The sequence below is a fragment of the Salmo salar genome, chromosome 10, assembly GCF_965601325.2.
Source record: "Salmo salar chromosome 10, fSalSal1, whole genome shotgun sequence".
Lineage (NCBI taxonomy): Eukaryota > Metazoa > Chordata > Actinopteri > Salmoniformes > Salmonidae > Salmo > Salmo salar.
The window spans coordinates 93728882-93754612 of NC_138300.1; the positions used below are offsets into that span (position 1 = coordinate 93728882).

Consider the following 25731-nt stretch of genomic DNA (forward strand, 5'->3'; position numbering starts at 1 on the left):
ATAAATACTATTTCCTGCATGTGAGAAATACATCTGTAAGGTCCATGCACACACACTTGCATACTGTCCTACATGTGCTAATTAGATTTGATTGAGTTATGTTGTTCTTGTTTTGTATCTATTATCTTATTTTATTCTTATTTATTGTTTATACACCTTGTCGGTGAGAGCAATGGTTAAAAAAATGTGAGAAGCCTAGTATTTTGTAGAATTCCTCATTATACAGTATAAGAAAATATCACTATGTTGCCAAAAACGTTCAAGACTTATTGTTTCCCTTCAATAAAATGCATTCAAAACTACTTTCTGCACATTTCTGCTACACAAGTGCTATCTCTTCCTAAAAAAAAAAAAAAAAGTATGTTTAGACCTATGCAGTACCTTAAACAATAATAAACCTCTACTTTAGTAAAGAAAACAATTATGACAGCTGTGTTGTAATAAAAATTAGTGGTGTCCACTGATTAAATGCAGTCTTTCTGCATTGTGAAGAGGGAAAACCCTGATATTCAAAGTTTGTGAGGAATGACAGGTTGCTTCTTCATGCAAAATAGATTTCATATTTAAAATTCAATTAAGCTGCTTTATTTTAAGGGTTTAGCGAAGGCGGGTCATTTTTTACCCTTTGGACAAGGGGAGTATACAGAATGTTAAGACTACACAAGGGTTAACTAATTAAACAACAAAGAACATGATCAGTCTGTGTAAAATAAAAAAAAGTGAACCTAACTCACAGCTAAAAAAATGTAAAGAAAGCAATCCAATGTTATTTGTTGCCTAGACTTTACTGCAAATGACACACAAGTCTTCAGAAAAAACAACACACTAATATTGCAGTTAGCCATGACAGCCTTTATAATAGAATGCTTGTGAGCCCCCCCACACAAATCTAAATATTGCCCTTGGGGTAAAAAAATTGTCTAAAGTAGAAATCAAATGAAACAAACTGGCATTCTGTTTGCTCTATTATAGAGGCCACTATAAGACATCGATCAAGTGCACAAGGCTACATGTGTGCAAAAATAACATTCACCAAGTAAAAACATTCTATAACCCCCCCTCACTCACACACACACAAGTGTTACTGTCAAGTTCAACACAAGAAAAGCAACATCTTTGGGCTACACTCCACATTATAACATTGTACACTTTCTGCCTGTGGACATCTGTTCTACAATGTGCCAGCAGAGCATGATACCTTTTGTTGGCATAATTGATCTCATTCAGGCAGAGAGTACACCTCGCATACCCCTTTTTATCCACTGTACTGAAAAAGTGATAAAGAGAGAAAGTGTGTGGTGTTCCTTTCACCTCTAGTGGCATCAGGCTTAAGCCAGCTCCAGCTACAGTCGTGGCCAAAAGTTTTGAGAATGACACAAATATACATTTTCACAAAGTCTGCTGCCTCAGTTTATATGATTGCCATTTGCTCCAGAATGTTATGAAGAGTGATCAGATGAATTTCAAAGTCCCTCTTTGCCATGCAAATGAACTGAATCCCCAAAAACATTTCCACTGCATTTCAGCCCTGCCACCTAAGGACCAGCTGACATCATGTCAGTGATTCTCTCGTTAACACATGTGAGTGTTGACGAAGACAAGGCTGGAGATCACTCTGTCATGCTGATTGAGTTCGAATAACAGACTGGAAGCTTCAAAAGGAGGGTGGTGCTTGGAATCATTGTTCTTCCCCTGTCAACCATGGTTTCCTGCAAGGAAACACGTGCCGTCATCATTGCTTTGCACAAAAAGGGCTTCACAGGCAAGGATATTGCCAGTAAGATTGCACCTAAATCAACCATTTATCGGATCATCAAGAACGTCAAGGAGAGCGGTTCAATTGTTGTGAAGAAGGCTTCAGGGCGCCCAAGAAAGTCCAGTAAGCACCAGAACAGTCTCCTAAAGTTGATTGAGCTGCGGAATCGGGGCACCACCAGTACAGAGCTTGCCCAGGATTGGCAGCAGGCGAGTTCATCTGCACGCACAGTGAGGCGAAGACTTTGAGGATGGCCTGGTGTCAAGAAGGGCAGCAAAGAAGCCACTTCTCTCCAGGAAAAACATCAGGGACAGACTGATATTCTGCAAAAGGTACAGGGATTGGACTGCTGAGGACTGGGGTAAAGTCATTTTCTCTGATGAATCCCCTTTCCGATTGTTTGGGGCATCCGGAAAAAAGCTTGTCCGGAGAAGACAAGGTGAGCGCTACCATCAGTCCTGTGTCATGCCAACAGTAAAGCATCCTGAGACCATTCATGTGTGGGGTTACTTCTCAGCCAAGGGAGTGGGCTCACTCACAATTTTGCCTAAGAACACAGCCATGAATAAAGAATGGTACCAACACTTCTCCCAACCATCCTGGAACAGTTTGGTGACAAACAATGCCTTTTCCAGCATGATGGAGCACCATGCCATAAGGCAAAAGTGATAACTAAGTGGCTCGGGGAACAAAACATCAATATTTTGGGTCCATGGCCAGGAAACTCCCCAGACCTTAATCCCATTGGGAACTTGTGGTCAATCCTCAAGAGGCAGGTGGACAAACAAAAACCCACAAATTCTGACAAACTCCAAGCATTGATTATGCAAGAATGGGCTGCCATCAGTCAGGATGTGGCCCAGAAGTTAATTGACAGCATTCCAGGGCAGATTGCAGAGTTCTTGAAAAAGAATGGTCAACACTGCAAATAATGACTCTTTGCATCAACTTCATGTAATTGTCAATAAAAGCCTTTGACACTTACGCTTTGAACACACCGACTGTGTCATTGCATCACTGCTACATAACATTTTGTGCAGCAAAGCAACTATACTGATGCAGGTACCTTTTGCAGATGGTCGCATGCGGTTGGACACATGGAGAGAATCATTTTCGCAGTATCCTCAAAACCGTGTCTTTTTGACACAACTGCTGACAGCTACAGGGACATAAACACAAAAAATGCTGCTTGGAGACAAGTGTCCACAATAGTAGGATTGCCAGGTCAGTTTAGTAGTGAGCATGTGCTAGATGTGGCTAGTTAGCTAGCTAGCTAACCTAGCTTGCTAACCTAGCCAATGAGGTGTGTGTGTGTGAAAGAAATAGTCAAATAAATTATGCTAGTTACTACCCCTGATAACTTTACCAAATAATCATGTTTGAAAGAGTGTGAATGTCATAAATAGTAGTAGAAATGGTATACTACTGTACCCCTGATAATTTGGTCAGATAACCGTGTGTGTGTCTGTGTACAGTAGGTGACATGTCCATGATAGCTATCTAATAACTATAGGTATGCTAGGTGATGGTTTGGCTTATCATGTTCATGTCTATGTAGAAGAAGACTGTAGGAGGAAGTGGAGAGGACTCGGGGACAGGTTTCAGAGAGAGAGAAGGGCAGAGAAAGAGAAGAGGTCTGGGTTAGCAGCTTCAGGCCAGCAGCCTTGGCACTTCTGCCACCTTCTTTCTTTTCTGGATCCATTTATTGTGCCTAGGGCAAAAAGTGGCAATTTTACAGCCAGACCCTCTACTACGTCATCCACAAGTGTTGTCGCCACCGGTGCATCAATACCCTCAATGTCACCTACAAGTGCGACCATCGCCTCCACCGGTGCAGCGAGACCCTCTACAATGTCTACATTATCCACGAGTATGACCACCACCGGTGCAGCCATGGAAGACGATGAAATGGAGGAAGCACCTCTGGATCTAGGGCCACCTGAGATTATTATGAACCTCACAGAAGTGACCACTGAGGACCTCGTTGAACAGGATGTGGCCGAGGAGACAAACAGAGAGAGAAACGAAGAGGAACCACGTCACACCAGGCGTCATCGGAGGTACCAGCCCCCAGATCCACTCAACTCATTTCAGCAGAGGCTCCTCCAAGCCGTCGAGAGGGATGCAGCCCAACCTGATGCTCACAGGAAGGAGGATGAAGAGACCCTCTTTGCCTTGAACCTGGTGCCAAAAATGAAGAGGCTGCCTCAGCAAAGAAAAGCAGCAGTCAAGGTTAAAATGTATCAGCTGCTTTTCGAAGCCGAGTTCAAGGGTACGTTTTTTTCTTCTCCACATCACAGGTAGTGTCATAAGTGTTGCAACAGTGAAGTAAAGTAGGTAATTTTTACAGTATAGTCATGTAGGTTAATTGGTATTTCAGATCAAAGTATTAATATGAGGCAAATGTATAGCTGTTGTTTCTGGGTTAGAAAATATCCTAAAACAAGTTTGCTGTCTAAATATTTGCCTGTCACATTCATCTTTTGATCTGAAATACAAATTCCATGAGTAAACAGCAAGTATTACCAACTTTACCACACTGTTCCTATATTTATGCCTCTAACTACACAAGCAGTATTTAGTTAACATAAATCTCACCTTTTATGGTGTCATATCATGTTAAGCTTGTATATGTTGTTTTTCTCTTCCCTTTCAGAAATGGAATCAATTTAGCCGATCAGCTCACAGGAAGGACAGGAAGAGGAGATGTCTGGTTGTTGTTTTGACCTCCCTCATTGTACCTTTCTTTTCACACACGTCAGTTCCGTTTAAATTCAGTCAATTCATAAAGTAATTTGTTTATAAAGTCTTAGGATAGCATTCATTATTAGTGTTACATAGATTTCTGAATTGACAGAATTGAAACTCATACACCAGAGAATTCAGATGCTCTTGTTGGTCTCTTACAAGAATAAAGGTCAATATATTTCTTTCATTTAAAACCACTTGAAAACCAGGGTGTTGAAACTGTTTGTGAAGATATGTTCCATCGACTGGTCCATGACGTCCAGGGGCCATTTGTTTGTTTAGCTGTGTTATGGCTACACATTATTTTATTTTTTTCAGAGACAGACACACCTCTTCTCCACTCCTCTCTGTCCCTCAGATCTCCAGTGCCCTGCCCTCTCTCTCTTTATGGCCATGTCTGAAGTTCCCCTACTACGTCTAGGCTTTATGAGTAGTCCCTGTATCGGTCTGCAGTTGTGCCAAAATAACATGCTCTTGTTGTTCTCTTACAGATTACACATTCATTTTTAAAAACAATTTTTTTATACGCACACACCTCTTTCAATAGTTTTTTTTTGTTTTTTACAACACACATACCTGTCATGTTCTTTCCTGTACTTGAATACTTATTAAATTATGTTTTCATAGTCAGTTGTTTCAGTTGTTTATTAATATCTAATTTAGACTTAATCTGCTTGTTTCTTCCCTACACCTTTGCAGATCTAAGACAAGATGAAAGTAAAAACACATTCTCTTCCTAATTCGTTTTTTTCCCACCTGTATTTTGTCAGGCCAGTGAACATGGTGGTAAACTGTACTATTTGTATGGACCATAGGTTACCCTTTCCCTTTGTTATCATACTAACTGTATGTCGTATAACCTTAATTAGTGCTCCTGCTCACCTGATGTACCATGCCAGGTGTGTATAATACTGACGTTAATGGGAGAGGGAAGGGGTTAAGGTGTGGTCTTTACTCCCAAATTTTACTTAAATATAACTTCCAAATGAAGAGAGACGATACATAAAGTAATCTGGGGAAAAAATGCAACTTTATGGACAACGGTGGATGGTTCTTAAAATAAACTTTGTGTTGGGGGCTCTTAAAAGAGCAGTTTCACTCCACGGCATATTGCCACGGAACTTCACCTGCTGGCGATGAGAAGTAGGTGGTCAACTTCTCCCTCACCTGGAGTGCCTGTCTAGGGGCGTTGTTGGCACCTGCCCTGGTGACATCAGGTAGGTGACCATTTGGCGTGCCCATCTCCATCCGGAGCGGCTCCTGGAATGACCGCCGCAGGTAGTTATAGAGAACACATGGCCTTCACGCAGGCATCAACATTTGAGGGGCTGAGACCAAGGGAGTGATGCTGGTGGTGGAATCTACAGGGTGCCATCCTGAAGTGCCTGGCCGAAGGCAGAGTCCCGGAGGGTCCCGCCATCACTTCTCTTGCCATAAGCACCAACATTGACAACACAGAAATAGTAGATGGCATCTACAACAGCCAAGAGTACAACTTAATATGTAACCTTGTTGTTGAATTGCGAACCTGAGCACGGTGGAGCCTGGATTACAACATGTTTCCCGTCAATGGAGCCAAGACAGTTGGGGAAATTCCACCTCTCCAGGAACTCAGCAGCAATGGCCCTCCAGTCATCCTCCTTGGGGACAGGCATGTATTCACCAACCAGACAGTCCCAAATGGCTTGTGCCACTGAGGGGACAATGCCACTGTGGACCGTCCAACTCGGAAGCTGAATCCAATGGTCCTGTAGGAGTCCCCTGTCGCCAAGAATCTAGAATATAATTCCAATTAATTATCAATATTGTGTGTAACTTGAATTCCACCCAGATATTCTATCTACTCTACCTCAATACTGTTTATTATGCTCTACTAATTATATTGTAATATTCATCAACCATCATTAACAATGCCTTGACTATGACTATATCTATGACTTTATCATTAAACTGAAACCCAGGCTAACTCTACTCTTAGTACCATTCTTTCTATCTACTTAAAAGGGTTCTCCGGCTGTCCCCATAGGAGATCCCTTTTTGGTTCCAGGTAGTACCCCTTTTGGTTCCAAGTAGAACCCTATTGGGTTCCATGTATAACATTTTCCCCAAAGGGTTATACCTGGAACCAAAAATGGTTATCCTATGGGGAAAGCAGGACACTTTTGGAACCTTTTTCTCTAAGAGTGTATGCGAGTCCAATAAGTATGTAATGAATGACTAACTGTCTTGAACAATGGGTCCTGGAGAAGACTAGCCTACCTTCATCAGCTTTCTTTTCATTTGGTAACATTGCATAATTAAAAAAGGATTATAAACCAACTTTGGGAAAAGTTATAGTCCTAATGAACATTCTGTAAAAGTACATCTGATATCAAATAAGGACTATTAACTAGAGAGCCCTTTAGCTAGCTAGGTTGCACATAAAAACAATGTATCAATCAATTATGGTATTAAAGGCTTTAAAAATGTACTAGAATGTAGCTTACCGGAGACAAATCGCCAGGCGTTCAACTGGGCTGATGGACTCCCGGTAGTTGGGATCCATCCGGGCGATCCTGGCTCCAACCATCTGGAGCAGGTGATCGAACTGGCTTCGGTCCAGACGAAAGTAACTTCGGAATTCCTCTCAAAACATTCAAAGCTCTTGAATGAGACGGTGGAACTCCCGTCTGCTTTCTGGACTTTAACTATCTCTGCACCCACACAGACCTGCGCTTTCGGCGGGGCTGATTCCGGCCCAATAGCGCGATCAAGACCAATGTTGGTCTCATTGTTGAAAGAGCCTACGCTGCTATCTTGACTATTTATTATTGCATTTCACTCCAAAACTGCATTTGAGGGAAATTATATTATAGGCTCTCACAATTAATTTGTGGATGTCATCGAATAAATAATATACTTGGCAAATAAATGAATAAAAAATGTAAAGAAATTCTCCAGTCAAACGGTTTTTATTATGTAATCCCACTTTTTTTTTACTGGATATGTGTGCAACACAAATTCAACATTCACATTTTGCTACTTTCTGTCAAGTCCACGCATAAAATTTGATGCATAGGTTCAATAAATCGAACATATGCACCACACAGAACGCACTGCAACTGCCTCTGCAACGCAATGCTGCAAGGCAAACGCAGCGTTCCATTGGAAATGAATGTACTTCTGGTGTATCGAAACGCAATAACTCAGTCGGTGTGTTCGAAGCGTTATGAAATGCTTGTAATTACACTTCAGTATTCCATAGTAACATCTGACAAAAATATCTAAAGACACTGATGCAGAAAACTTTGTGGAAATTAATATTTGTGTCATTCTCAAAACTTTTGGCCACGACTGTACACTTGTTTAACAAGCAGCGACTCATTTTCACCTAATTCTCTCATTCTGATTAACCACATACTATAGAGGGAAAACATGAGTTCACAGATAGTAGTTAGTTCGTTAGCTAGTTAACATTTCACAGATTGCCAGGGTCCAGTAAGCAACTAACACATAATATATCTTGAGGAACGGCAAGGAGTCGTATAACGTTACCAGTTAATACTATAGCAAATTGGTTCGGTTACCAACGTTAGCTCATCTGATGTTGAATCGTTAGCTTGCTAATGTTAGCTGTCTGACTTTATTAGCCAGCTAATTTTCACATCATAGCCTCAATTATTTGTTCAGTTAAGTTGGCTAATGTTGGTCAACATTTCTCTGGCTAGCTAACAGATAGGTATCTTGCTAGCTAGATCGAATTAACAATGCTAACAATACTTGTTCAACCACACTTTCTCCCTCACCTCAAACTTTCCAAATGCCAGTTGTTTTTCGGTTACAGCTCATGAAGTATGCTTCATCACCTTCTCACTCCCGTCTCCATGGTCAGGCTTCTCACCTACCTCTTCACTATCGTTTAGGGGACGCGCTGCTGTAAGTTAACTGGCAAACTTATGGATACAAACTGTCTTTCCAGCACGCACGGGCGCTGATGCTGTAAGTAGCACATTGGTTGTCTCTTCTCTCTTTAGCCATGTGCTGCATTCTGTTGTTATGTGAACGATTGGCAGAGCCTTGGATACAGCCAGTATTGCTCCAAATGCGCATCACTCATTCGCATACAACCAGTAGTCATCCAAAGCCCCTCCCCCAAACTTTTCTAATCGGATCTACACGAATCATGTCGGTCACCTATTTTGGATTCAAAACTGCGAATTTCCCCTGAAAGGTGACTAGTTTGCCTCCCTGATTACCATTATGGGGTATTGTGTGTAGATCGATGAGAAGAAAAATCTATTTCATCCATTTTGAATTCAGGCTGTAACAATAAAATGTGGAATAAGTCAAGGGGTATGAATACTTTCTGAAGGCACTATATAGCTTGCTGAACAACATAAAGACAATTGCATTCACACCATCAGTCCTCAAGTCATACATCCATTAGAAAGAAATGTAAAACATAATCATAGACTAAAATGCAACAGATGAATGTACACATGTACAGCAGAAACTTACCTTGCTTCCTTTGTAGAAGTAGAATGACTGAAATCCTCTGGACTTGGGGAAGGGGAGATTAAATCTAGGTCTCCATCTAGCTCGGACTTGTCATCAAGGTCTATGACATCTGTCTCATTCCATTTACTTTGATGATCTGTGGAAACATTTTAGGAGATGAGTTGATGTCTTTTCAATGCTGATATAATTATTTATCAACACCCTGCCAAGATGTTCATCCTTAAAGGAAAACTCCACCCCAAAACTATCTTTTGGTATCTGTTTCATTCGTCCATTGTTAATATGGTCCCAAAATATTTCGCATGTCAGCAATCAAGTTTTCAAGATACAGCCGATATGACGCAGAACGCAGCACCATATGATGCAAAATGCATCATACCAGCTGTATTTCTGTATGTTGAAAGCTATACAGCTTGAAAACGTGATTGCTGATATGCAAAACATTGTGGGACTAAATCAACAATTCACTCATGAAACAGTTTTGGGCTGGAGTTTTCCTTTAAGTAGGTGACCTCCAGCTTACAATAAATGTGAAAAGGGAAAATACTTGGACCTGAGACACTGATAATTGGACCTGAGCAAGGCTATATTTTAAGAGTATTACTCACCTGTCTTTTCAATTGGACCGGGTGCAGTGATGCTCTCATCTTCACTGTCACTCAGCACAGACTTGGCTTGAGAAGCAGAAGGTCGTCTTCTAACCATTTTAATGGGAGAATCCTCCACCTCCCAGTGCTTCCAATCTGCTGGATCCTGGATGGGATTGTTTCTTGGAGCAGAACTGGCAGACTCCGAAGCATCTTGTGAGTCCTCCATTGTGAGAGTACATTGTTCTGTCCCATCAAGACTACACTTATTTCTATGACGGCTGTTGGTCTTTGTGTTCAGCGCTTGTAGAGGGACATCTTTGTCTGATCTGTGTGTGTTAGTATCCAATTGTTCAACACTGGAAACAGGTGTCACCTTGGCACTCCTACCTGAGATCCCTGGGCTTGGTAAAGTACTTTTGCCCTTGACAGGGGTTTCAAAGTCATCAAAATCATCCCATCCATCCAGGGAAATACCAAAAGAGCTATCAAGTCCTGTAGGTTTGCTGCCATTGCTACCTGTGATCAAGCTATCAGATTTGGTCAAAGCAGGGGAGATCTTTGCAGCAGACACAGCTGGGATGGGTTTCCTCACTGAAAAGGGGTTTAATAAAGGACTGATGGCTTCATACTTGCTTTTGGGATTGACTGAGGAGAAGTTGATTTTGGCGAGAGGTCTTTCAGGCTTGGTTGAAAACGTCAAAGGAGGTTTAATTACTGCATTATCATGAGGAACATTGACACTCCTGTTTGTTAAACCATTTGAGCTGTTTACCTTAGTGGGAACTTCCACCTTGGTGATACCTGATGTGGACTTCTTTTTGAAACAAAATGTCCTGCAAAGAAAAGTCATTATAGCTAACCTTTTACACGGAAAACTTGTAGCTCCAATGTCCTCAAAATTCTTACATTTTAGTAATTTAACAGACGCTTTTATCCAGAAAAATCCTTATCTGGAAAGCTACCTACTTTAGTCAGTATATTGTGCATAGATCTCTGCTGGCTACTGACTTCTAGCTAGCTCTGGTCCATGTGCATGCGTTGGATACGTATTAGAATGATTTTGGTGTATATTTTAGGCAGCAGCTACTCTTCCTGGGGTCCAATCACAATTATGCAGATACATAAAATAAAACAGTACATAACACATTATTACACACTAATCTACCATAACATATCAACAATACAAAATCAATACAACAATAAAGGAAAAATCCACACCAAACCTCTCATTCCTTTAATTTACAGTGTTAAATAACATTAATATGTGAGAACAATATTTATTGTGAACAAATGTTCAATTTTGGTAGGTGGGTAGCAACATTGAAAATCGTTGTGGAAATATGTTGCAGCGCAAGTCGACTACAAAATCCACAATGCAATGCGCTGGCTGGCAAGCTAGCAAGCAAAAGTAGCTACACAAAATAATACCAAAGACAATATCAGCATGTAAAGTTAGCTGTAAAAATCGCATAAACAAACTGCACTATCAATTTAGGAGTCTACAATCTCACCATGTTCAACCTGCAGATCAATGTGCCTCACAGAGTGGAGTCTGACATTCTCAACGGCAGATATACTTTGAGGAGATGCCACGTCAAAGGCCACGCGGTGCATTCTGGGCAATTCTGGGACAAGGAGAGCTCTCCTTCAAGGAGTAAACGGGGGTCTATTGGGCGCCACCTCAAAAATCCAACAGTAGCACCAATTTTGTCAACAAGTACAAAATTACAAATCTTTTCAGAGATGTGAGATAACTTGCTATCTGTAATATAGTATAGCTTTGGAATCGTGAGATTATGTACTTTCGAGAAAAATAGGCACTTTTCTTGACATATACACAGATTTTTTTTTTGGAGGCAAGTAACACTGAAACGTGCATGAGAGCATCAGCTGTTCCAGACGACTGTGTGATCACGCTCTCCGTAGCCGATGTGAGTAAGACCTTTAAACAGGTCAACAGTCACAAGGTCGCAGGGCCAGACGGATTACCAGGACGTGTATTCCTACATGCGCTGACCAACAGATCCACAGATAATGCAATCTCTATTGCACTCCACACTGCTCTTTCCCACCTGGACAAAAGGAACACCTGTGTGACAATGCTATTCATTGACTACAGCTCAGCGTTCAACACCATAGTGCCCTCAAAGCTCATCACTAAGCTAAGGACCCTGGGACTAAACACCTCCCTCTGCAACTGGATCCTGGACTTCCTGACAAGCCACCCCCAGGTGGTGAGGGTAGGTAACACATCCGCCACGCTGATCCTCAACACAGGGGCCCCTCAGGGGTGCGTGCTCAGTCCCCTTCTGTACTCCCTGTTCACTCATGACTGCAAGGCCAGGCACGACTCCAGGCATGACTCCAACACCATCATTAAGTTTGCCGATGACACAACATCACCGACAACGATGAGACAGCCTATAGGGAGGAGGTCAGAGACCTGGCCGTGTGGTGCCAGGACAACAGGACAACAACCTCTCCCTCAACGTGATCAAGACAAAGGATATGACTGTGGACTACAGGAAAAGGAGGACCGAGCACACCCCCATTCTCATCAACGGGGCTGTAGTAGAGCAGGTTGAGGGCTTCAAGTTCCTTGGAGTCTACATCATCAACAAATTATCATTGTCCAAACACACCCGACAGTCGTGAAGAGGCCATGACAAAGCCTATTCCCTCTCAGGATAATGAAAATATTTTTGGCATGTGTCCTCAGATCCTCAAAAAGATCTACAGCTGCACCGTCGAGAGCATTCTGACTGATTGCATCACTGCCTGGTATGGCAAATGCTCGGCCTCCGATCGCAAGGCACTCCAGAGGGTAGTGCATAGGGCCCAGTACATCACTGGAGCCAAGCTTCCTGCCACCCAGGACCTCTATACCAGGTGGTGTTAGATGAAGGCCCTAAAGATTGTCAAAAACTCCAGCCACCCTAGTCAGACACTGTTCTCTCTGCTACTGCACGGCAAGCGATACCGGAGCGCCAAGTCTAGGTCCAAAAGGCTTCCTAAAAGCTTCTACCCCCAAGCCATAAGACTCCTGAATAGCTAATCAAATGGCTACCCAGACTATTTGCATTGCCTGACGATTAGCTAAGCAACCACGTGACGCAGCATGACAACCTGAATGCGATTGGTTGACAGTCTGCTGGGTGGAGAGTTGTTCCTTCATTCATTGGATTCTCCGTTCTATAATATCTCTGGAAACGGCACCATGTAATGCACCCTGGACTAAAGAGGCAGACAAATAGGAAAAATGTGCTAGACCCTATGTTAAATTAAATTTATTGAGGTAGAAATATCACAAAAATATGATCAATGGCTCACTTGAGAGAAGACATCCTTCCGAGTTATGACATCGGCCAGTATTGAAATCTGACATGTATGATAGATGTTTTCGCAATCTAAAAGTTGTATTCCTATTAACTTCCAGTGTAGTGAGAGCGACTATCACAGCGCTATGTCACACTGGCTGGATTTCTGCCTGCTTTAACGCCAATAACTCAGATACACATGAACATGAAATGACCAAGGGAATCGATAGAACATCACTTAGTGTAATTTGCCCATGTCCCTCTTTGTGGCACTTGACATATGACTGGACAGTAGTCCAGGTGAGACAAAACTAGGGCTTGTAGTACTTGTTTTGTTGATAGAAATTTCAAGAAAGCAGCGCCTGATTATAGATAGAGCTCTCCCTGTCTTAGCTACCGTTGCATCAATAGGGTTTGACCACGACAGTTTACCATCCAGGGTTACACCAAGCAGTTTAGTCTCCTCAACTTGCTCCATTTCCACATTATTCATTACAAGATTTAGTTGAGGTTTAGGTAAATGACTTGTCCCAAATAAAATGCTCTTAGTTAGAAATATTTAGGCAGTCTAACGTTAGAACCGACGCATGCGCATGGACAAGAGTTAATTTGACCGTACAAAATAGTTATAGTATTTTGGAACTATTTCCGCTTTCACGTACTGGTCGGAACTAGGAAACTCGTTAATGTCCTCATATACAGCTAGTTAACTTTACTGTAGCTTCTCGAAAATGTACGAGTTTCCTGGTTGCGACGAGCACGTGAACTCAGCATATAACGACAGCTTGCGCATAAATAGGATAGTCCATTAGTATTATAACATACATACATATTTTTTGTGAGTAACGTATGAAGCCGGTTACAGAACCAAATCGGTCCAACAGAGCGTTGAAGAAGGCCGCCCGGTTCTCCCAGGACCAGAACTAACAGCTAGCTAACGTCATACAACTCCAGCTGGACAATCAAGATACTTACCCTGGTTTAGGCTTAGACAACGACAGTTTTCTCTGAGCAGCATTGCTATGTCTCTCGAGTTGTTCCTTCAAATTATTTTGAGGAAGACTGGACATCATCAGCTAGGCTAGCATCTCAACATTAGCATTCATAATAACTGGCTAGTCTTGTTATTTCGCGAGACACCACTTGTGCAGTCTGTGGCTGTATTATTGTCGTGGTCTATAAAATAACAAGTTGTTTACCTAACTATAGCTAATTTACTAAAATAAATAAATTCAGCAACCAAAGGCAAAGAGGCTGTCTGTTAACGTGTTTTAGCGCCGTTTTGACGAAATGCTTTCCATTGGCTCAGAAACTAATTTCCTATTACGGGTCTGGTCATCATGGGAAATGTAGTCAAAGATAGAAAATCTACATGCAGAAAGGAATATACAGTATTTAAGCAATAAGGCCCGAGGGTGTGTGGTATATGGCCAATACAGACAGAAGAGGCCTGGCCACCACTCAGACCCTGGTTCCTCTCTAGGTTTCTTCCTAGGTTCTGGCCTTTCTAGGGAGTTTTTACTAGCCACCGTGCTTCTAATCTGCATTGCTTGTAGTTTGTGGTTTTAGGCTGGGTCTCTGTATAGCACATTGTGACATCGGCTGATGTAAAAAGGGCTTTATAAATACATTTGATTTATTGTTCTTAAGCATGACGCAATGCGGAGTCCCTGGTTACAGCCCCTTAGCCATAGTATTTTGGCCATATACCACAAACCCCCAAAGTGCCTTACTGCTATTATAACCTAATTAACGACGTAATTAGAACAGTAAACAAGTAGTTTTGCATCATACGCATATATTTAAGCAGTGCTTGACTTGGGCAGGTCACCGAAGCTGAGTACCGGCACCTTGCATTTTCTAATGCTTCAACTCCTGTTCCTCTTATAGAATGTTAGCTCATGTATTGTGGGGCTCCTGCACCTAAATGTAAACAGTACCATTACCCAAAATCAGCATCAGCACTTATTTCAGTTCAAGCACTGGCAATAAGGCCTGAGGGGGTGTGGTATATTGACAATATACCACAGCTAAGGGCTGTTCCCTTGCACGACACAATGCGGAGTGCCTGCATACAGCCCTCAGCTGTGGTATATTGGCCATATACCACAAACCCCAGAGGTGCCTTATTGCTATTACAAACTGGTTAGCAATGTACAAATAAATGTTTTGGCATACCCGTAGTATATGGTCTGATATACCATGGCTATTAGCCAATCAGCATCCAGTAGCCAAACTACCCGGTTCATAAAAAAAAACTCTGGACTATATAAACGGCATCATCACAGTCTTATCTGAATTCAAAATGTGTCGCTCATCAAATTGTGACAGAGAAATCAAGAAACTTTATTCACAAACATAAAATCAGTTTTAAAAAACAATTTCACATTATTAAAATCATAATCTTCATGTCAGCACAATAATCGAATCAATCAAATCCTGATTAAAAACAGATGTGCAGTGGGGAGTGTTTCTCCCAGTATATAATCAGACTCCCTGAGGTGGTGAGCAAACATAAAAATCAAACCATATCATTGATTTAAAATTTGAACTGATAATGAAATCTTTGTCTCCGTGTCCCTTTTTTCAGTACAGAATTCAACGTTCACAGCACAGGAAGGGGATAAGATGAGCAGGCAGCCAGTCCACACATGTTTTTCCCACGCTCAATGAAGAAATAGCTGTGAAAACAGCACAACATACTGTATCATAACACTGTTCTGTTACATAACATTGGGCCCATACTGTTCACAATGTTATTCTACTTTTGTCATTGAAGTCTTACCCTTTCATTCCCCAGCTGCTTCCCCAGGAGTTCTTCACTATCCAGTAGGGTGTGCCCTTCTCCTCACCATACCCCACAGCCAGCACTGCATGATTCACTGTGTCTGTGGTGTTGTGACACTCCTTGCTACAATAAGAGAAGTGAATATGCAGAATGCAAGGCCATGATTCCTATTTTATAGAAAGAAGAAGTCATGCAAAATCTACATATCTATTTGTATTGCTTTCTGATGCTGGCAGTATGGTAGGTAGGCTACAGCTGTGAGTCCTGTTTTTGACTGTGCTTATTGGAAAATATGCAACATAGCTCTTAAGGCACAGATATGATCCTTATTCTAGGTTTAACAAAATAGCAGAGACTCATTCTCACCTGGTGTACACACCACCATCATAATGCATGAAGTCAGAGGTCACCTCATAGGCAAGACTGACAGGGTTGAATCTGGCCACTGCATCCACCATACCCATTTCATCATACTGCAATGTAATAAATACACAATTAGCTGACTGCCTGGGTAGTCAATGCACCAAATAATCCAGAGTAATTTGCATTTACTTACCTTTGTTATGTTGACCACATCCTTAACAAATGCAGCAGCCAAATCAGTCTTGAACTTGCAAGTGTCATCCTTCAAAATGATTCCAACATGAATGATGTTAATATATTGTCACCATTTGAAGTGCTAGTACTGTAGTTATAAAGATGGAATTGTTGTTTACATACATGTGCAGTGTATGGATAGTCATCCTCTGTCATGATTCCCTTGTTAAACTTGATGTACTCAAATGCTTGACTGGGGAGCCCGCTAAAAGATTTTTTTCAGAGCCTCAGTAAGAATCTAAGTGTCCAGTAAGACCAAGAAATTGTGTGAATATATATATATTACAAAGAAATGTGTTTTCCAGTGGTGACACTCACCCATTACAGCCGTGGTTGTTGAAGGCCTGAGCACAGTCCACTAGTTGCTGCTCTGACTGAACAATATAAAGGCAGGAGCAGTTGGATAAAATATACTTTTCATTATTCAAGATCAGAAATAGTACAAGAATTTCAATTAATTCCAAAATGTATTGTGACTACTAGCCTTAAACACAATTGTAAAAATGGTATTGAATTGCCTCAGCAAAAGGAGGCCAACTTTCCTTCCCACGTCATTTTTTAGAATAGAGAAGTAGATAAGTATCTCACCAGTTGTAGGAGTTTCCCTGTTGCGATTGCTGTGACTGACTCCAAACAGCCTGTAGTGGAAAAGGTCCAGCAGCTACCACAGGACCCCTCAACACCACAAATCAACATCTACCTTCAGCACATACAGTCTTCCACATAAGCATCTTTACCTTGCCAGATAATGCATGATTTATATCATTAGAAAGTGCATCCTATACTGTATGTGTTAGGATACCTGATTCTTCACAGCTGTGACATAGTTCCCCTTCTTTCTCCAGTCGACCGACTCTGGATATGGTCCATTGCTGCTCACATGACTCCCTTTAGTGGCAGAACAGTTCTAAGAATGACAGAAAGAAAGATTAAAATGTGTTTTTCAAGTAAAAACATCAAGAGAAGTATACATAACAGGAACATAAATACCTGGGGCTCAGTCAAGAGGAAGGATTTTCTGAATTCAGCAAATGTCAGGTCAGAGAACTGATTCAGTCCCACTAGGTAAAAAGGTAAAATGTCAGAAGACAGAATTAATATGCCACACAGGAGGTTGGTGGCACCTTAATTGGGGAGAATGGGCTCGTGGTAACGGCATTCCATGTGTTCTAGACCATTCCGTTCTAGCTATTATTATGAGCTGTCCTACCCTCAGCAGCCTCCACTGATCATACTCAAAGGATGTGGACACTTCTAACATCTGAAAAAAACCAAGCATCATGCAGTTATTCATACTTGTGAACTTGTGGTTTCCTTCATTGTGATAGTCAATCCTCCTCTTGTTCTCAATGAAGATCTGAAGTCTGTGGTAGTACTCCTCCATGTCATACACCTTGTTGTACTGCATGGATGACACAGTAACATCTCAAAATTCAGGTCATTGTGATTTTACTTTTTTTTTATGTAGATACAGTGCATTTCAATATGCATTAGATATTTTGTATTTAACCTTTATTTAACTAGGCAACTCAGTTAAGAACAAATTCTTATTTACAATGATAAGACACTATCCTATCTGTCTAGTTGCCTAGTTTATCAGTAATTCCATACACACTATTGCAGTTTAAAATAAAATGTATTCTATCTATAGGGCTTAGTATGATGAGAATATTCTACAATATTTATTATTTTCAAATAATACTTTTTGCACACAGATATGAAGAGAAAACAACTTCCTTGTATTGTAGGAAAGTACCTGGTTTCGTGCCAAATCGAACTTACCTGTGACATCCATAACTTAAAGTGATATTCGCCTGTAAAGAAAACAGACAAGGGACATTTGATTTGAGATTGTAAAGATCAATAGGCTAAAAGCCATTCTTCTGTCAGTCGTTCTGATCACAAATGTGATGTTGATAAATCAATCGACATTATTCATTTGAAAGCGCTAATTAGGTATAATTTCGATTCAACATAGTCTAAAACAGATTCAATTGCAACTTACCCTCCTCGGAAAACGGATATAAAGAACTAACAGAGTATACGGCAAATATCAACAAAACTAAGATCTTCATACTTCAAAGTTTTGTAAAGCTGTTGTCTTCCTGCAACAAACAGTGAGCGCAGTGAATGAACTAACCGAAAGTCACGAGGTTTGATCACTTCCGGACATCCCCGTGACAGTGCAAAAGGTGACGAAGTATACGCTGAACTTTTATTATATATAAATTCAAGTAAAGTTGCTGCAGTGTGTGTGTGTGTGTGTGTTTGTGTGTGATAGAGGTAGCAGAGAGAGAAATATCATTGTTTTCTCCACAAACACACTTGAGACAACAATGCCCCTGAGATAGAATAGATTTATTAGCAAGAGGTAATCAGGAAACATACATATTTTTTATATTTTTATAAAACTGGAAATATTTCTCAAGCCGTGGAAATAAACATAAGGGTTGAAAGATAATTCTCATACCACTGGGTATTGCTAACAGCAAAACGTTTGTTAATATTTCATTTATAAGAGTATGTGCACGTATAAGTGTATACAGTATATATAAGTATATATATTGTTTTAATGTTGTCTGATACAGTGTTGCATGCCTGCCACATGAGCTTTAAATGTTTCTAGACTGTACATGGTAAAAATACATACAAATATTCACAGAATAAGCACTACATTACTATATTCCTGCTAAGATAATGATTATAGACAGGATTACAGTATATGCAAAACACTTTGAAGTTGTCTTCTACCTCTAAGTCATGGTTTCAAAATCACAATTGTTGTAGCATTTTGTGTTAAAGCTTGGGATACAATGCTTTTCAGAGGTGTACTTGACACTGTTCCACATTAAGAAATATGCAGGGCTGCATATACAAACTGTACAGAATACATTTCAGCAAGGTGAATTAACAACAAAGTACAAAATACTTCCCTGTGTTTATGTATCCCCTTCCCTTATACTAATACTACAAAAATACCTTTTGAATGCTGCAGGCGGAGTAACTCATTCACTTACTTTTATCATACTCTTAACAATGCATTTAACAGAGTGATATACGGTCACGTTCCACAATCACTGGAACAGCAAAAGGACATAGATTGTCTTTGAATTATACAGTATAATAGCGGAACAACCTTGCACTGTACACAAATATCACAAAGCCTAAAAATACCACAATTTCAAGGGTTTTGCTTTATTTTTCTTTAAAATGTGTGCTCCGTTTAGATTAAATTGAAAGCAAACGAACATGTGGTTTAAAAAAGGGAAACGGCTACATATCATTATACAATGGCATGCTCCAAGAATAGCAGCAAAATGGTTAACATATTCCTCCCCAAACTCCCCACTGGGCACATACTGCTTGAATCCACGTTGTTTCCATTTAATTTCAATGAAATTCTGTTGAACCAGTGTGGAATAGACATTGAATTGACGACTGTGCCCAGTGAGTCATAGTGAAACAAGATGTCACCACCAACTAATCATTGTCAAAATGGAAGTACACTTGTATTGGAGATATAACGCACACTGGCTTATTACTGTCCCTTCAAATTACATGGATTAATAGAGCTTATTCTGCAAAACAAAATTGAATTCATGGCTCCTTGACTTGAATTACTTTTGAAAACATATAGCATGAAGTTTGATTTTAACTGCCTGTTACAATGAAACATGCAACAGTAATGAAATAAAGCTACAAATATTGTTAATCATCTTCTAGGTTACAGTAGGTTGTATTCACACAGGACTTAAAATTGTTTTCAAAACAAACCAGACTTTGCTGGTTCTTAGATTAAAGCTTGTGGTGTGAACATGCCCTTATGAGTTATTTATTTTCAGAGCAGATCCAGTACTGTGCTGCAAATCAGTAACTTCTAAGAGCATGTGTTTCTTGTATCAGGCAAGTGTATTATCTTGTTATGTAAGAATCATTCATGATGACAAGACAAAGCTCTGTGGTGCTAGTGGCTTTCACATCTTGGTCACAACTGTGACAGGATGACTCAAATGTTGATAGATACAACAAGCGGAAGCAAATAAACAAAGCAGAGCTGAGGCGGTATTGATAGAACAATTCAAGGAACACTCATTGGTTTAGCCACATCAATTTGGGGTAAGAAAATGTCAATGTTTTACCTGGTTTGATTTTTACAATGCTACATCAGTTGCAGATAAACACATTTCTATTTGAGTAAAGAGAACAATCTTTCCTATGTACAATATGATCCTGGCAGCATGTGTGCTTACAGGAAGTGCAAAGTCCACAGTATGAAAAGATGTCAATCAATTTAATTGGTTACAAAGGACATACCATTATACAAGATCATTGTGACTTTATTTATCACCCTAATAAGCCCAGTGAAATGGTCCTTGTTGCAGAGGAAAATGAAATATTTCAACAACGTGACGATTAAATTAACATTTGTACATAAGACTTCTAAAAACAATACACGTATCAGAACAAACATGTTAAACATGACTTAACACCAGTTATTATTTATGTCTACTGTGTATGACATAGTTCTTTAACAGAGAGTACACTTTGGGAAACTGTCATCCTCTTCAGTTGTTGACTTTTGGCTCAATTCTGAGAGAGGCTTCATACAGGCTTTCTTCATCCAGAACAGAGCTGTTGTCCAGCAAATACTGTGCTGCCTAGACCAGGACAAATATACAGTTTCAGCAGGTTAGCTACTACTACGATAATCTATACGATGTGACAAATACTGACACTCAGGATTTCCCTCATGGCCATTGCCATTTTCTTTTGTTTCTCTATATGTACAATATAAAACAAGTTAGCATGAAAGAGCTTTAAAAGTTTACCATTGGCTGATGATCAATCTTGTATGCTGTTTGCTGGAATTGTCTAATTTCTCTGATGATATGAGAAATCTGTAGAGAGAGAACAGAAGCCATGTATACAATACAAAGCCATAGAATACATTTTAATATCCCTGTAACATTACACATAGCAGAGACCGCTGACCATCCTCATCTTTGAGAAGTTGACTAATTTGTCCTCAGTGTAATTGGGTGTCCCCTCCTCAATGAAAGCCAGATCAGTGAGGTACATCCCGAGGTATGGTACACAGGGAGGGTCACAGCTAGAAGGAAAAACAGAAGAGTAGGATGTCACCAATTTGACAATACTTTGATCGATCCACTGCCTGAATGGCCAGCATCATTGTCTGATACACATTGGCTTTTGTAGTTATTAGAAGAAACACTCACTTCTTTAAAGCCTCTCTTAGGTTTTTGAACCTCCCCTCTGACGAAACCAACTTCTGCAGCTTGTCAATTACGGTTTTAGTCTGAGGGATAAAATAAAATATTGTTTAAAAGAATATTATTTTGGAAAACACCCAGGTACAGTATAATCAACATAGTTAAAGTGATGTGTAATCTGTAATAAGCAATAACGATTCATAGAGGTCTGAGGTGTCATAACAAGCTGTTTATAATAGTGTATTGAGGTCCTAGTGCAATGATAAAACGTGTAGTAATATTACTAGGACCACGCTACGAGCCCTCAGTGAGCTGGGTGTGTGTAGTGGGAAATGTGGCCACCTGCTTGGACACTTTGAGCCAGGTCTTCTTGAGCCGGAACACAGAGCTGCGGTTGAGGGAGGAGGTGATCTCCAGCACAGCGTTGTAGTTATGGAGACAGCGGCAGATGTCCGCCACAGCCACCCACTTCTCCATCACCGCCACCCGTGTGGTCACGTCGTCACAACGCAGGATCTCAGTGGCAATCAGGTTACTGATCTAAAAGAGGCAAGACAGACAAGGAATAGCCATGTTCCTAATGCATAACAACCAAAGCCACACACTGTAATAAGTGAAAATGTAGTGGTAATATGTTGGGAGATGGGTGTTGTTGGCTGCATACATCATTGAAATGCTTTGTTGTTTTCATGATATATGGTGTCCTTTCATTCTTGTCATTCTTCATCCAGCCTTGACCAAAGAACTCTCTGTAAAACAATATTGGAAGATCAAGTAGAAAAACATAATTTATTCTCATTAATACAACATAGTTGTTGTTTAAAAATCACTATGTCTCCCATATTGTACAGTGCATTCGGAAAGTATGCAGACCCCTTGACTTTTTGTTACGTTACAGCCTTATTCTACATTTAATTAAATAAAACATGTTCCTCATCAATCGACACACAATACCTCATAATGACAAAGCAAACCAGGTTAAGAATGTTTTGCAAACGTATTACAAATAACAAAAACAAATACCTTATTTACAAAAGTATTCAGACCCTTTGCTATGAGACTCAAAATTGAGATCCGGTGCATCCTGTTCCATTTTTTGAGATGTTTCTACAACTTGATTGGAGTCCACCTCTTGTAAATTCAATTGATTGGACATTATTTGGAAAGGCATGCATCTGTCTATATAAGGTCCCACAGTTGACAGTGCATGTCAGAGCACAACTAAGCCATGAGTTCAAAGGAACTGCCCGTAGAGCTCCAAGACAGGATTGTGCTGAGGCACAGATCTGGGGAATGGTACCAAAAAAATTCTGCAGCATTGAAGGTCCCCAAGAACACAGTGGCCTCTATCATTCTTAAATGGAAGAAGTTTGGTACCACCAAGACTCTTCCTAGAGCTGTCCGCCAGGCCAAAAAGGAGCAACCGTGGGAGAAGGGCCTTGGTCAGGGAGGTGATCAAGAACCCGATGGTCACACTGATATAGCTCCAGAGTTCCTCTATGGAGATGGGAGAACCTTCCAGAAGGACATCAAATCTCTGCAGCACTCCACAAATCAGGCCTTTATGGTAGAATGGCCAGATGGAAGCCAGTAAAAGGCACGAGTGTTGCCAAAAAGCACCTTAAGACTCTCAGACCATGAGAAATACGATTTTTTATTTTTTTATTTTTTTACCCCTTTTTCCTCCCCAATTTTGTGGTATCCAATTGGTAGTTACAGTCTTGTCTCATCGCTGCAACTCCCGTACGGACTCGGGAGAGGCGAAGGTCGAGAGCCGTGCGTCCTCTAAAACACAACCCAACCAAGCCGCACTGCTTCTTGACACAACACTCACTTAACCCGGAAGCCAGCCGCACCAATGTGTCAGAGGAAACACCGTACACCTAGCGACCGTGTCAGCGTGCACTGCGCCCGGCCCGCCACAGGAGTCACTAGTGCACGATTGGACAAGGACATCCCTGCCGGCCAAACCCTCCCCTAACCCGGACGATGCTGGGCCAATTGTGCGCTGCCCCATGGGTCTCCCGGCTGCGACAGAGCCTGGACTCGAACCCAGAATCTCTAGTGGCACAGCTAGCACTGTGATGCAGTGCCTTAGACCACTGCGCCACTCGGGAAGCCACCAAGATTTAACTCTTTGGCCTGAATGTCAAGCGTCACATCTAGAGGAAACCTGGCACCATCCCTATGGTAAAGCATGGTGGTGGCAGCATCATGCTGTGGGGATGTTTTTCAGCGGCAGGGACTGGGAGACTGGTCAGGATCAAGGGAAAGATGAACAGAGCAAAGTACAGAGAGATCCTTGATGAAAACCTGCTCCAGAGCGCTCAGGACCTCAGACTGGGGCAAGGGTCACCTTAGAACAGGACAACGACCCTAAGCACACACAGCCAAGACAACGCTGGAGTGGTTTCAGGACAAGTCTCTGAATGTCCTTAATTGGCACAGCCAGAGCCCAGACTTGAACCTGATCGAACATCTCTGGAGAGACCTGAAAATAGCTGTGCAGCGATGCTCCCCATCCAACCTGACAGAGCTTGAGAGGATCTGCAGAGAAGAATGGGAGAAACTCCCCAAATACAGGTGTGCCAAGCTTGTAGCGTCATACCCAAGAAGACTTGAGGCAGTAATCAATACTAAAGGTGCTTCAACAAAGTACTGAGTAAAGGCTCTGAATATTTATGTAAATGTAATATTTCAATAATTTGCTAAATTTTCTAAAAACCTGTTTTTTGCTTTGTAATTATGGGGTATTATCTGTAGACTGAAGACAAAAAAACTATTTAATCAATTTTAGAATAAGGCTGTAACATAACAAAATGTGGAAAAAGTCAAGGGGTCTGAATACTTTCCGAATGCACTGTGTGTGTGTATGTATCATCAGCTGTGTCACTCAGTGTCACTCACTCATATGGGATGACCTTAAAGACCAGGTGGTCCAGTAGGGTGAGCTGCTCTGCTATCTCCAGGGCAGAATGGCTCTCAAACGCTTCCGCCTTCCCTACTGACGCCTAGCACACACACAGAGCATCACCGGTAACCATTCCCAAGACGCCAGGTATGACAACTACTTCACTATATTCAAACATTCCTGAGACACATACTTAACATACATAATGTATGTCAAGGAGAGATTGTTCTCCTTTGACTCAATTGCCATTTACACGTGCAGTCATCCCACTCACCAGCTGTATCACCTCCTCCAGGCTGATCTGATTGTCACCTGGGTCCTCCTGTGTCAGGGTCCTAATAGACCATACAACAGAGTCAAGTATGTATTTATAATGTGTGTGTTTCTCTTTACTCTGTACATAGAAGCCCTATAGAAGCGATTGCCCATGTATTCAATAATAACAGAGTGTGTCCATCATTTATTTTATTTTTTATTTCACCTTTATTTAACCAGGTAGGCTAGTTGAGAACAAGTTCTCATTTGCAACTGCGACCTGGCCAAGATAAAGCAAAGCAGTTCGACACATACAACAACACAGAGTTACACATGGAATAAACAAACATACAATCAATAATGCAGTAGAAAAATCTATATACAGCATGTGCAAATGAGGTAGGATAAGAGAGGTAAGGCAATAAATAGGCCATGGTGGCAAAGTAATTACAATATAGCAATTAAACACTGGAATGGTAGGATATGCAGAAGATGAATGTGCAAGTAGAGATACTGGAGTGCAAAGGAGCAAGATAAATAAATAAATACAGTATGGGGATGAGGTAGATTGGATGGGCTATTTAAAGATGAGCTATGTACAGGTGCAGTGATCTATGAGCTGCTCTGACAGTTGGTGCTTAAAGCTAGTGTGGGAGGTAAGAGTCTCCAGTTTAAGAGATTTTTGCAGTTCGTTCCAGTCATTGGCAGCAGAGAACTGGAAGGAGAGGCGGCCAAAGGAAGAATTGGCTTTGGGGGTGACCAGTGAGATAAACCTGCTGGAGCGCATGCTACGGGTGGGTGCTGCTATGGTGACCAGTGAGCTGAGATAAGGCGGGGCTTTACCTAGCAGAGACTTGTAGATGACCTGGAGCCAGTGGGTTTGGCGACGAGTATGAAGCGAGGGCCAGCCAACGAGAGCATACAGGTCGCAGTGGTGGGTAGTATATGGGGCTTTGGTGACAAAACGGATGGCACTGTGATAGACTGCATCCAATTTGTGTTGGAGGCTATTTTGTAAATGACATTGCCGAAGTCGAGGAT

At 41.2% G+C, this 25731-nt stretch overlaps 3 protein-coding genes across 4 annotated transcripts in view; all 3 read right to left on the bottom strand.

Moving 5' to 3' along the window:
• Positions 1 to 14212, bottom strand: part of blm (BLM RecQ like helicase) — a 32306-nt gene extending 18094 nt beyond the window's left edge. The window contains exons 1-4 of one of the 2 annotated variants that reach the window (XM_014124836.3): positions 13884 to 14212; positions 10364 to 10424; positions 9610 to 10273; positions 9002 to 9137 (exon numbers count right to left, since the gene is read on the bottom strand). In XM_014124836.3, coding sequence (XP_013980311.2) covers positions 9002 to 9137; positions 9610 to 10273; positions 10364 to 10424; positions 13884 to 13981 — 959 coding nt within the window. In that variant the 5' untranslated portion in view covers positions 13982 to 14212. Of the gene's footprint in view, positions 1 to 9001; positions 9138 to 9609; positions 10425 to 13883 lie in introns of both variants that reach the window. The other variant, XM_014124835.3, reaches the window with a different exon arrangement.
• Positions 14213 to 15230: 1018 nt separating this feature from the next.
• Positions 15231 to 18561, bottom strand: ctsh (cathepsin H). Its single transcript, XM_014124844.3, has 12 exons — positions 18299 to 18561; positions 18076 to 18107; positions 17590 to 17695; positions 17284 to 17354; positions 17096 to 17200; positions 16882 to 16968; positions 16612 to 16667; positions 16417 to 16498; positions 16253 to 16321; positions 16063 to 16169; positions 15694 to 15819; positions 15231 to 15589 (listed from the first exon to the last, which is right to left on the bottom strand). Exons 1-12 carry the CDS (start codon positions 18366 to 18368, stop codon positions 15514 to 15516), a joined length of 987 nt encoding a protein of 328 aa, XP_013980319.1. The 5' UTR covers positions 18369 to 18561; the 3' UTR covers positions 15231 to 15513.
• Positions 18562 to 18636: 75 nt separating this feature from the next.
• Positions 18637 to 25731, bottom strand: part of rasgrf1 (Ras protein specific guanine nucleotide releasing factor 1) — a 29086-nt gene continuing 21991 nt past the window's right edge. The window contains exons 20-27 of the mRNA XM_014124845.3: positions 24710 to 24770; positions 24432 to 24535; positions 22189 to 22273; positions 21867 to 22064; positions 21531 to 21610; positions 21286 to 21403; positions 21123 to 21191; positions 18637 to 20951 (exon numbers count right to left, since the gene is read on the bottom strand). Coding sequence (XP_013980320.1) covers positions 20859 to 20951; positions 21123 to 21191; positions 21286 to 21403; positions 21531 to 21610; positions 21867 to 22064; positions 22189 to 22273; positions 24432 to 24535; positions 24710 to 24770 — 808 coding nt within the window. The 3' untranslated portion in view covers positions 18637 to 20858. The remainder of the gene's footprint in view (positions 20952 to 21122; positions 21192 to 21285; positions 21404 to 21530; positions 21611 to 21866; positions 22065 to 22188; positions 22274 to 24431; positions 24536 to 24709; positions 24771 to 25731) is intronic.